This window comes from Gobio gobio, assembly GCF_949357685.1.
Source record: "Gobio gobio genome assembly, chromosome: 3".
In the NCBI taxonomy this organism is placed as follows: domain Eukaryota; kingdom Metazoa; phylum Chordata; class Actinopteri; order Cypriniformes; family Gobionidae; genus Gobio; species Gobio gobio.
The window spans coordinates 56,791,368-56,803,867 of record NC_137099.1 but is presented as its reverse complement, the minus strand read 5'-3'; the positions used below and the strand labels follow the sequence as shown (position 1 = coordinate 56,803,867).

General features: G+C 38.4%; 1 protein-coding gene across 1 annotated transcript in view; it reads left to right on the top strand.

Moving 5' to 3' along the window:
- The window catches only part of pkd1a (polycystic kidney disease 1a), a 141,016-nt gene that overhangs the window by 35,133 nt on the left and 93,383 nt on the right, over window positions 1–12,500 (top strand). Inside the window, exons 5-8 of the mRNA XM_079813383.1 lie at window positions 2,210–2,373; window positions 3,028–3,308; window positions 5,329–5,722; window positions 8,623–8,800. Coding sequence (XP_079669509.1) covers window positions 2,210–2,373; window positions 3,028–3,308; window positions 5,329–5,722; window positions 8,623–8,800 — 1,017 coding nt within the window. The remainder of the gene's footprint in view (window positions 1–2,209; window positions 2,374–3,027; window positions 3,309–5,328; window positions 5,723–8,622; window positions 8,801–12,500) is intronic.

Genomic DNA, 12,500 nt, shown 5'->3' with positions numbered 1-12,500 from the left:
GTGTGTGTGAGAGGTGTGTGTTAGAGGTGTATGAGAGTGTGTGTGAGGTGTGTGAGAAAGTGTGAGAGAGTGTGAGAGAGTGTGAGAGAGTGTGAGAGCCTGTGAGAGAGCGTGTGAGAGGTGTGTATGAGGTGTGTGAGAGAGTGTGAGAGAGTGTGAGAGCCTGTGAGAGAGCGTGTGAGAGGTGTGTATGAGGTGTGTGAGAGAGTGTGAGGTGTGAGAGTGTGTGAGAGTGTGTGAGAGTGTGTGAGAGTGTGTGAGAGTGTGTGAGAGTGTGTGAGAGTGTGTGAGAGTGTGTGAGAGAGCGTGAGAGAGCGTGAGAGAGAGTGTGTGAGAGAGTGTGTGATCCTTATCACACATTCACAGTTTGGAATAAGGACTGTATAATGTTTTCAACCTATGCCTGTTTATGAAATATTCCCTCTCTCGTTTGAGAGTGTGTGTGTGTGTGTGTGTGTGTGTGTGTGTGTGTGTGTGTGTGTGAGAGGTGTGTGTGAGAGGTGTGTGTGAGAGTTGTGTGTGAGAGGTGTGTGTGAGAGGTGTGTGTGAGAGGTGTATGAGAGTGTGTGTGAGAGTGTGAGAGAGTGTGAGAGAGTGTGAGAGAGTGTGAGAGCCTGTGAGAGAGTGTGTGAGAGAGTGTGTGAGAGAGTGTGTGTGAGGTGTGTGAGGTGTGTGAGAGAGTGTGAGGTGTGTGAGAGTGTGTGAGAGTGTGTGAGAGTGTGAGAGTGTGTGAGAGTGTGAGAGTGTGTGAGAGTGTGTGAGAGTGTGTGAGAGTGTGTGAGAGTGTGTGAGAGTGTGAGAGTGTGTGAGAGTGTGAGAGTGTGTGAGAGTGTGTGAGAGTGTGTGAGTGTGTGAGAGTGTGTGATAGAGTGTGATAGAGTGTGATAGAGTGTGAGAGAGTGTGAGAGAGTGTGATCCTTATCACACATTCACAGTTTGGAATAAGGACTGTATAATGATTTCAACCTATGCCTGTTTATGAAATATTCCCTCTCTCGTTTGAGAGTGAGTGTGTGTGAGTGTGTGTGATCCTTATCACACATTCACAGTTTGGAATAAGGACTGTATAATGTTTTCAACCTATGCCTGTTTATGAAATATTCCCTCTCTCGTTTGAGAGTGTGTGTGTGTGTGTGTGTGAGAGGTGTGTGTGAGAGGTGTGTGTGAGAGTTGTGTGTGAGAGTTGTGTGTGAGAGGTGTGTGTGAGAGGTGTGTGTGAGAGAGTGTGAGAGAGTGTGAGAGAGTGTGAGAGCCTGTGAGAGAGTGTGTGTGAGGTGTGTGAGGTGTGTGAGAGAGTGTGAGGTGTGTGAGAGTGTGTGAGAGTGTGAGAGTGTGTGAGAGTGTGTGAGAGTGTGTGAGAGTGTGTGAGAGTGTGTGAGAGTGTGAGAGAGTGTGAGAGAGTGTGTGAGAGTGTGTGAGAGTGTGTGAGAGTGTGAGAGTGTGTGAGAGAGTGTGAGAGTGTGTGAGAGAGTGTGAGAGTGTGTGAGAGTGTGTGAGAGTGTGTGAGAGTGTGTGAGAGTGTGTGAGAGTGTGTGAGAGTGTGTGAGAGTGTGTGAGAGTGTGTGATAGAGTGTGAGAGAGTGTGTGATCCTTATCACACATTCACAGTTTGGAATAAGGACTGTATAATGATTTCAACCTATGCCTGTTTATGAAATATTCCCTCTCTCGTTTGAGAGTGAGTGTGTGTGAGTGTGTGTGTGTGTGTGTGTGTGTGTGTGTGAGAGAGGTGTGTGAGAGAGGTGTGTGTGAGAGGTGTGTGTGAGAGGTGAGTGTGAGAGGTGTGTGTGAGAGGTGTGTGTGTGAGAGGTGTGTGTGTGAGAGGTGTGTGAGAGAGGTGTGTGAGAGAGGTGTGTGAGAGGTGTGTGAGCGGTGTGTGAGGTGTGAGAGAGTATGAGAGGTGTGTTAGAGTGTGTGTGTGTGTGTGTGTGTGTGTGTGCGCGCGCGTGTGTGCGTGTGTGCGTGTGTGTGTGTGAGAGTGTGTGAGAGTGTGTGAGAGTGTGTGAGAGTGTGTGAGAGTGTGTGAGAGTGTGTGAGAGAGTGTGAGAGTGTGTGTGAGAGAGTGTGTGTGAGAGAGTGTGTGAGAGAGTGTGTGAGATAATGCTTGTTAAATTACTGTCCTTATCACACATTCACAGTTTGGAATAAGGACTGTATAATGTTTTCAACCTATGCCTGTTTATGAAATATTCCCTCTCTCGTTTCCCAGAGATCTGAGCTCTAACCCGTTCGTCTGCGACTGTAAGCTGGTGCGGTTGGTTGGCTGGTTGCAGGAACAGGGCGTTCAAGTGAAGCGGCCCAACTCTATGCTCTGTGACCGTCCGCCGGAAGTGAAAAACCAGCCGCTGCTCAACGTCAGTGTGCACACCTGCGGTGAGTGACACACACCTGAACCTGGATTTAAGCATGAAGAATTCACAGCATGGCAACATCTTACTAACTATACACTCACCGGCCACTTTATTAGGTACACAGTGCTAGTACCAGGTTGGACTCACTTTTGCCTTCAGAACTGCCTTAAAGGCTTAGTTCACCCAAAAATGTAATTTCTGTCATTAATTCCTCATGTCTTTCCAAACCCGTAAGACCTTTGTTCATCTTCAGAACATAAATGAAGATATTTTTGATGAAATCCGGGAGCTTTCTGACCCGTCCGTCCATAAACAGCTTATTAATTAACACTTCAAGGCCAAATTAAATTAATTTATTCAAATGAACTTTTTTCCCCACTGTCTATAGAACTGCTTCTGCTCTTAAATGCTAGTCCGGAGCCCTGTATAATGCTTCTTATCTTATCTTTGGTTGCAATTACTTAGGAAAATAAATAATGCATTACAACATATATTATTATTCATTTAGCAGATGCTTTTATCCAAAGCGACTTCGCATAACAAGAGCCAACAATATTCATAATAGATTAGGAAGCAAGCTAGAAATGCAAAGAAATTCTACATAAAAATAAAGTATTACCATGTTTATTTTATTGAGAGCTTGAATTGGTCCTTCCCGTCCCTCTCTCTCTCTTAGGCCTGACATACGCGGGCTGTCTGCAGGACGAGGAACATGCGGCGGGCGTGGAGCTGGTCATCTTCTCCTCCTCCACACCCGGTTCGTTCTCGCGGGAAGAGTGCAACTCCAAATGCTTCCATGAGAACCAGCGGTACGGCGGTCTGGGTCAGCAGAGAGAGTGTCTGTGCAGCACCAACTCTGAGCCCAACTACATCAGCGAGTCCCAGTGTTCGGCCGCCTGTTCCAACCCGCAGGTCATGAAGAAGTGTCGCTGGACTGTGGCGCAGGATGTGTTTCAGGTCAGTGTCAAGGGATTCGGAGCGGCTCTTCCTCTTGGGCTGACCCTCCAACCCTAATCAAACACACCTGAAGCAGCTCATCTAGCTCTTGAGGATCACCAGAGAGAGGCTTAATACAGGGAGATCAGAGGGTCTGTATCTCTTACCATTGGAGATTTGGCCGTCTGAGACCAATTTTGCAAATCCTAAAAGATTCCTCTGATCCTAGGCTAAAAAATTAATTACTGTTTCCACATAAATATGATAATAATCATAAATGTTTCTTGAGTATCAAATAATCATATTGGAATGATTACTGAAGGATCATTTGACACTGAAGACTGGAGTAATGATGCTGTAAATACAGCTTTGATCACAGGAATACATTACACTTTAACAGATATTCACATAGAAATCAGCTATTCTAGTTAGGGGCCAAATTAGGAATTTTTATTAATCCGCCATTGAAGTCTATGGCAGCCCATAGAACCGTTTGCGGGAAAGTTATGAAATTTGGCACCCAGATAGAAAACTGGCCCACTATTAACCACACCAATTTTGGAGTCTCTAACTCAATCCCTCTAGTGCCACCACCTGTCCAAATTTGCACTCATGTTTATGCTAATAACTTTTGAACCCTAGATGCTAGAAACAAAAAAATTGTGTCCACTGATTCCTTGGCTCAAGACATATGACGTCTTTTTGCGTCATTAAATTGTTCCCGCCATTTTGAATTTTCAGAAAAACCTACTTTTGCGAACTTGTCCTAGGCCGTTGCTCCAATCTTCACAAAAATTGAACCAGATCATCTTCAGACCCTGCTGACAAAAAGTTATGGAATTCAAGTTGATTCGTCAAATCGTTTTTGATAAACGCGCAAACAAATTTTACGTAGCGGTTGCGAAAATACACTTAAGGCTATATCTCCGCAACGCTTTATCGTATTCAAACCAAACTTGGTACATGTCATCACACGCATGACTTGAGGCAACATGCAGCGTTTCGGCGCAGCGCCACCTACTGGTCCGGAGATACGAAACATGGCTATTTTTGCTTACAACTTCTGAACGGTTTATCCAAAAGTGGTCTCGTTAGATTCAGGATGGCATGCCGAGTCGTCTGATATCCAATTTTACCATATCGGCCATTTTGGCTGTCGGCCATTTTGAATTATGTGCTAAAATGCTGTATTTTTATGGACGCATGAACGTAATGTTACGAAACTCGGTATGGGTCATCAGCACGATGCCCTGAAGGAGCTTGAGAAGTTTTGAAACAGCGCCACCTACTGGATAATTATTTTTTTCAAACGCTTATAACTTTGGGTTTGATTGTCTTATTTTCATGTGAGTAACTTTTTTTGTCTTCTGAATCCTTGCCGAGTCCAACGATATCAGACTTGCCAGGTTTCGGCATATGGTTTGTGCAGCTTGGTAATTTAGTGCTTAAAAAACATTAGCTGATATCTTCGAAACCGCTAGTCCGATCGAGATTAAACCAGCGTCAGAAATTCAGAAACATAGGTTGATTGCTAAAAGCTAATGCCCAAATGTCAAAATATTGATAGTAAGGGGGAGTAAAATCCAATCAAAGTCAGGTGTCAGTCATTTTTTACGTGTTTTTTTTAATATAAATGTTTATAACTCCAAAACGAAACGAGATATTTTTACCAAAATTGACACACACATGTATGGGCTCACTCCAAGGACACATAAAAAATGGTAGGATCGTGCCTCCTGGTGGCGCTATAATAGAACAAAACATGAAATTCCCATAGACTACAATGCATTTTTCAGCCTTTCTGCCTAAAATCATCTTAAAATGTGTTTAATTTCTCATTACTGCCGTTTATCTGACACTCCCAGCCATTTTGGCATGTCTTGTCTTCTTATTTGCGCCTGGCCCCGGTATTGCTGCTTGCAGCTATATTTGTAATAATGTTTCTCAATATTACTGATTTTACAGTTTTTTCAGACTCTTTAATAATCTTTTAACGCTAATGTAAGTGTCATCATAATTTGAAAACATTCTCCGCCCACAGGTGAATTTCTCCGCCTCTCTTTCATCCCGCCGCGTGTCCGTCCATTCCGAGGCCGTGCTGTCTGTCGCCTCCTCCGTCTTCCCTGCCTCTTTCTCATGGGACTTCGGTGACCTTTCGCCCCGGGTCAACAGCTCCACGCCCAACACCGCGGCGAGGCATAAGTACGGACTCCCAGGACGCTACCAGGCTCAAGTGAGTCTCTCAGCGGGTCACCAGGAGATTGTCGCTCAGGGGATCGTGAGTGTGGAGCTGCCGCCTCGTCTCGAGCTCCACTGCCCTCCGCTCATCGTGGCCAATCAGAGCCTGGAGGCGGAGCTATCTCTGGTCAACTGGGGCGGAGTGGGAGTGACCGTGGACTGGAGGATCCAGAAGGATGGGAGAGAGATAGCAAGAGGTACGAGAAACATAAGCTGTGATCTAAGACCTAACACGCTGCTTTACCTGCTGGGCGTTTACTCTTGAATGCACATGTACTGTATTATCTGTGTGCTTTTCTAATATCAGCATATCAGAATGATTTCTGAAGGATCATGTGACCTGACGACTGGAGTAATGATGCTGAAAATTCAGCTTCGATCACCGGAAATAAATTACATTTAACATATACTCACATAGAAAACAGTTGTTTTCAATTGTAATGATATTTCGCAATATTATTGTTTTTTACTGTAGCTTTGATTAAATAAATGTAGCGTTGGTGAACATATATTATATTTATTATATTATATTAATTATATTATTTAGTGCTGTCAAATCGATTAATCACGATTAATCACATCTAACATAAAGTTATTATATAATGTGTGTCTATATAAACATTATGTATATGTGTGTTTGTGTGTGTGTGTGTGTGTGTATACAGTATGTCACACACATATATTATATAAACACACTTTTATGTTAAATTAATCGATTTGACAGCACTAATTATATTATATTAATTATATTATATTATATTATATTATTATATTAATTATATTAATTATATTATATTATATTATATGTTATTATATTATATATTATATTATATTGTATTGTATTGTATTATATTGTATTATATTATATTATATTATATTATATTATATTATATTATATTATATTAATTATATTATATTATATTATATTATATATTATATTATATTATATTATATTATATTATATTTTATATTATATTATATTATATTATATTATATTATATTATATTATATTATATTATATTATATTAATTATATTATATTATATTATATTATATTATATTATATTATATTATATTATATTATATTATATTATATTATATTATATTTATTATATTATATTAATTATATTATATTGATTGTATTATAATTATAGAGCATTAGAAATTGATTATAGTAAGCATCAATGGCCTGATTTGAGGTAAAGAAGCACAATTTATGATACAATCAGATTTAAAATTGAGTAAAACAGTCAATTTTTTAATTAATTAAACTATTTAATCAGTCTTTTATTAGTATTAAATTCAGTGTAATTCATTTTTAAAAAGGTTCTCTGCAATTGTGGGTGTTTTTTCTTTGTTATACTCATCCCTTTGCATTGTAGGATTGTTGTCATGAAGGATGAAGTGTCTCATCTGTAGCGTGATGTTTTGAAACATGCTTTGTGTCAGGAGCGCTTGTCTAGAGCTCGCTCTTTTTGCAGCACTGCTGTACTCAAACACATAAAAACTGGCACAATCTTGATGACCCAGTCTCACATCAGGACAGCTCAGATATAATGCGCTCTGAAATGGCCATGTCCTCTCTCTCTCTTAAAATATCCTGCTTTTCATCATCTATCAAACCAGAAACATCCCCTGTCTTACACAAAGCATGTAAGCGATGGCATGTGAAGATCGGCTCGTTTGTTTATCAGGCCTGCAGAGATCTGTCCGTCATTGTTTGCTTGGCGAGAGCAGATAAGAGCGCACAGCGCCGATCCCAAGAGGCAGGAGGAGAAGAAAGCGAGTTACAGAAGCAGAGGAAGTCTTGACTGATGTGTCTGAATGCTTTAGAGCTGCTGCGTCACGTCTCTGTTCTGATGCTGACCGACATGCCTGACCGCTCACCTTATACAATACACAGGCTTTAAAAGGGAGGGAAAATGTTTCCTGTATGGTTTGTTGTTGACGTCCGATTAGATTCATGTCAGTTGGTAGAAGGGAGGTTGTGTGAAATCCTCAAAGACAAACAAAATAACATAAAATTAAACAAATATGGCCCAGATGACTTTTAATATGGGTCAATGACCCATAAAATGAATAATCCATAAAAGTTAATAATAAATAAACAGTGTTTTGTTCAGAGAATTATTGGCTTTGTTGTTTTGCACTGAAATCGCATTATGCAGATATACACTTCATGGTTATATTTGTATAGTTTTTTACAGCATTTTTAGCATAACTATTAATTTGCTGTTAATATTTGCTGTTATTTATGCATTCATAAAATTGTGAATTTTCCTAATATGCCTGTACAAAAAATAAATAAATAAATATATATATATATTATTTTATATTATATTATTATATATTATTTTATATTAAATTATATATTTTATATTATATTATTATATATATTTTATATTATATATTACATGATATTAATTATAGTATATTATATTATTATATTATATTATTTTATTTTATATTATATTAAATTATATATTATTACATTATATTATATTATTTTATATTATATTAACTATATTATATTATTATATTATATTAATTATATTATATTATTTTATATTATATATTATATTAACTATATTATTATTATATTATGTTATATTATATTATATTATATTATATTATATTATATTATATTATATTATATTATATTATATTATATTATATTAATTATATTATATTATATTATATTATATTATATTATATTATATTATATTATATTAATTATATTATATTATATTATATTATATTATATTATATTATATTATATTATATTATATTATATTAATTATATTATATTAATTATATTAATTATATTATATTATTATATTAATTATATTATATTATTAAGAGACTTGTTATATGAAATATGTTATATTATTTTATATGTTTATGTTTTATGTTATTTCTAAAACTTTAAACCTTCTACTAAACCTTTGTATTAATTATATTTAATTTAATTTAATTTATTTAGTTAGTTAGTTTTAATGTTGTTTTATTTTATTATACGTTATGTTGTGTTATGTTGTATTGTCTTGTGTTGCTGGTTATAAATAATATGAATAAGGTCAATCTTTCTGTCCCGTTAGCGGAGCCGCTGTGTTTGCCAGATGCAGTCCATCACGCTGACTCGTCCCGCTGTTTCCTCTTGGTGTCGGATGAAGTCAGCTGGTCGGACGCACATCGGAATTGTTCGGCCCGTGGGGGGGAGCTCGCCGTGGTGCATTCCCAAACCGTCCGGGACCTTCTGGCCCCTCGAATCACACAGTGAGTCAAACACACTACAACTGCTACAAATCTCCCTTTCTCAAACCGCAGGCTAAAGTCCAAAGCCCTTTTTGGAACTGAAGATTCTGTAAGTCCTCGTTTATCTTTGTCTTGATGGCTTTCGTGTGATTTTAATCAGTACACCCTGAATGAGGATGAGCCAGTATTGCGATGTCCCGTCCAGTTGGGCCATTCAAACGGTTGGAAATCCCATCTGCAGCAGAAATGACACGTTTCACCTTTTACATCACTGACCGTTACACCAGAGCCAGCTCGAAATGCCATAAAGATGCTGAATTAAATGGCTTCCGCTGCTAATGCAATGTTTCCACTGAGCGCTGTGCCGCTTTTTGACCCTGACTTTTTCCTCTGAAACAGCAGCAAGGCACCATGGGAAATGCCTTTTAAAATGCATTTTAAAGTCACTGAGTGCTGCCCAGCTCACGCCCTGCAGAGAAAGGGCTGCAAATGTGTGAGATCCTCACAGGAACAGAACATTCAAAACCAGAAAACACGTTTATAATGTGACAAAGTGTCTCATCAGAACATTGGACGTGTGAGACGATCACACACACACACACACACACTGAAAAGCACTATACAAATACACTTGAATTAACTGCTTAATTCCCCAGTGGAAATGATTACATTACAAATTGAAAAACAAATTGGTATTACATTTTCTGATATGCTGTGTAATGAGGCATTATCTAATGAACTATGCACTCATTTGCAAAAAACAAAACAGAAATATGAACTTTGGATAAAGCAAGGTGCAAAATTCTTGGTTCATTCTGTTGACATATTTTGCAGAGATTTTGGATTTCTCTTCAGCACTTTAAATACTGTCAACAGCCAGAAAAGAAAAGAAAAAACTATTTTAGAAATATAATTTTACATGAGCAAACCGCTCTGTAAAAACCTTCAGTTTGGTGTATGAAAGTGCTGCTGAAGTGCAGGACAAAACTCATTTTGAGATCAAAAAGGGCTGGGAAATATGGCAAAAATAAAATAAAATCTCGTTTTTTCCCTCAGAATGTTTGACTGATTGCATTTTTTTATTGAGTGCGTCACAGGAGATCAGGTGCGGCGTCTAGCATGAGGATAGAACAAATTCAATTTAAAGTTAATTTCATTTTAAAAGGATGATTTAAAATTATATATATATTTGATTATTTGGATCATTCAGTCTTTTATTTATTTTTTTAAATTACATTTAATTTGGTCCATTATTTATTTATTTAAAAAATATTTTTAAAAGTATTAAAAATTTTCTCTGTTCCCGTTGTTCTGTGATGAACATTAATGACAGGCATCATCATCAGTGCTCCTGTCACTTTAAGAACGGCCGCTGACGAACATGACGCGCATCTCATTACCTAACAACTCTTTAAGTTCATTTAAGACGTTATTGAACTAATTTAAGACTCCTAATATGAGAACTCAAAATTCTCTGTGTTGTTGTTATTGTTTGTTCAAGAGCAGAAGAGAACTCGATGTGAGCAGGAGACTGACGCGATTCTGTCTGTGCGTCGAGTGTGTGCGTGTGTGTGTGTGTGTGTGTGTCAGAGTGTCCCTCGATTAGCTGACATGAGACGCAGCCAAACAGACAGGAGAGGACACACACACACACACACTCACACACACACAGACAGGACATTGACATACAGCTCTTGTGTCTTGTCGCGCTTGGAAGCATTTAACGTTACATGAATAGGAGCTTGATCATGTAAGTTATTGCTAAAATGGATATAAAAACGGATGCTGCGTTATTTGCGTTAAATATTTTTAATGAATTAAGCTGAAAAAATTAATCACCCGTGTTAACGCGTTAATTTGCCCAGCCCTAATTTTTTTAATAATTTTTTATTTGATGATTTGGACCAATATTTATTTATTTATTTTAAAGGATGATTTAGAATTAACTTTATTTATTTACTTCTTTTTTTTTTTTACTTATATTTTTTAAGTTAGCTACATATATTTTTTCGTTTTTTATTTGATGATATGGATATTTATTAATTATTCATTCATGTATTCGTCAGGTGCGGTGTCATGTGCTCAGAATCGGATAATTTTTTTCTCTAAACAGTTATCACTGGCGTATTGTCAACATGTCTAATTATTTTTTCAAAACTGTGATTTGAAAAATATGTATAATCGTGGCAAAGCATTAAATTCAGATGAATAAAACAAATCTGAAAAAATGTCCCAGCCCTAATTTGCCTGTAGTGTCTTTCCTGGGATGTTTAGTTATTTGTACGCCAGCAGCCATATCACCCTAAGACTGGTTTCCCACTGAAGCTAAGCAGGGCTGAGCCTGGTCAGTACTGGGATGGGAGACCTCCTGGGAAAACTAGGCTTCTGCTGGAAGAGGTGTTAGCGAGGCCAGCAGGGGGCGCTCACCCTGTGTGGGTCTTAACGCCCCAGTATAGTGATGGGGACACTATACTGTATCAAGCACCGTCCTTCGGATGAGACGTTCAACTGAAGTCCTGACTCTCTGTGGTCATTAAAAATCCCAAAGAGTAGGGGTGTAACCCCGGCATTATGGCCAAATTTGCCCATTGGCCCCTGTCCATTACGGCCTCATGGCCTCCTATTCATCCCCATATATATACGATTGGCTTCATCACTCTGTCTCCTCTCCACCATCAGCTGGTGTGTGGTGGGCGTTCTGACACAAAATGGCCGCCGTCGCATCATCCAGGTGGTGCTGCACATCGGTGGTGGTTGATGTAAAGCGCTTTGAGTACCTAGAAAAGCTCTATATAAGTGTAACAAATTATTACTGGAAAACAAGACAAGATACTAAATGATTCTGCATTGTTTGCAGTACAAGGCCTCGGATTCGCCATTCAATGTAATCCATGTGCTTTCATGGATCAGTTCTGCCTTGTCTGTCGCTTTTATCTCTTCTCTTCTTCTGCATGTCCTCTGAGCACCTGGTCTCTGTGGAGCCGGAGTGAAGAGATCAGCTGACGTTCACCCAATCCCACAGCTGAGAAATGACACGTGTGGCTGAGCATGTTAACCTCATGTCCATGAGATCATCAGTATTTATTACTTTCACTTGGACAGAAGTTCTGACCACCGAGTCTAAACACACATTGCGTTTCTTTGATCAAGTCGGGTTTATTTATACAGCGCTTTACACAATACAGCGTGTTAATAACAGGGTTCATTTGCAGAGGTCATCAATTATGAAATGATTGTTTTGTCTTAATGTGGAATGAGCCACAGCTTTGCTGCGAGGCCGTTTTATATCATGCTGAATGATTTCAGACTGACAGGCTTGTAAACGTCATATTAAAAATGGCTTATTTGGACGTGATTGGTCTAAATGGATAGGATCATCGTTATTATTATTCATCAGCAGCAGCACAAACCAAATTGCACAGTCGGTATTCGCAATCACAACGTGATTATGAGTGATTTGCTTCCTCCAGATAGTTTAATGGACTCTCTTTCCTCCTCTGGTAATGATGTGCGGAGGTGCTCATGTGAGCTGATCCTGTAGAAACATCATCCTGACGTGACATTAACCCTTACACTGCTGCTTTCTGTGCCTTCACACCGTATAACTCTAATATTCACTCATTTATTCTGTTTATAAATATTTAATAATCTTGCGTTGATGAACACACACACACACACACACACACACACACACACACACACACTTTCAGTCAAAGTGTTG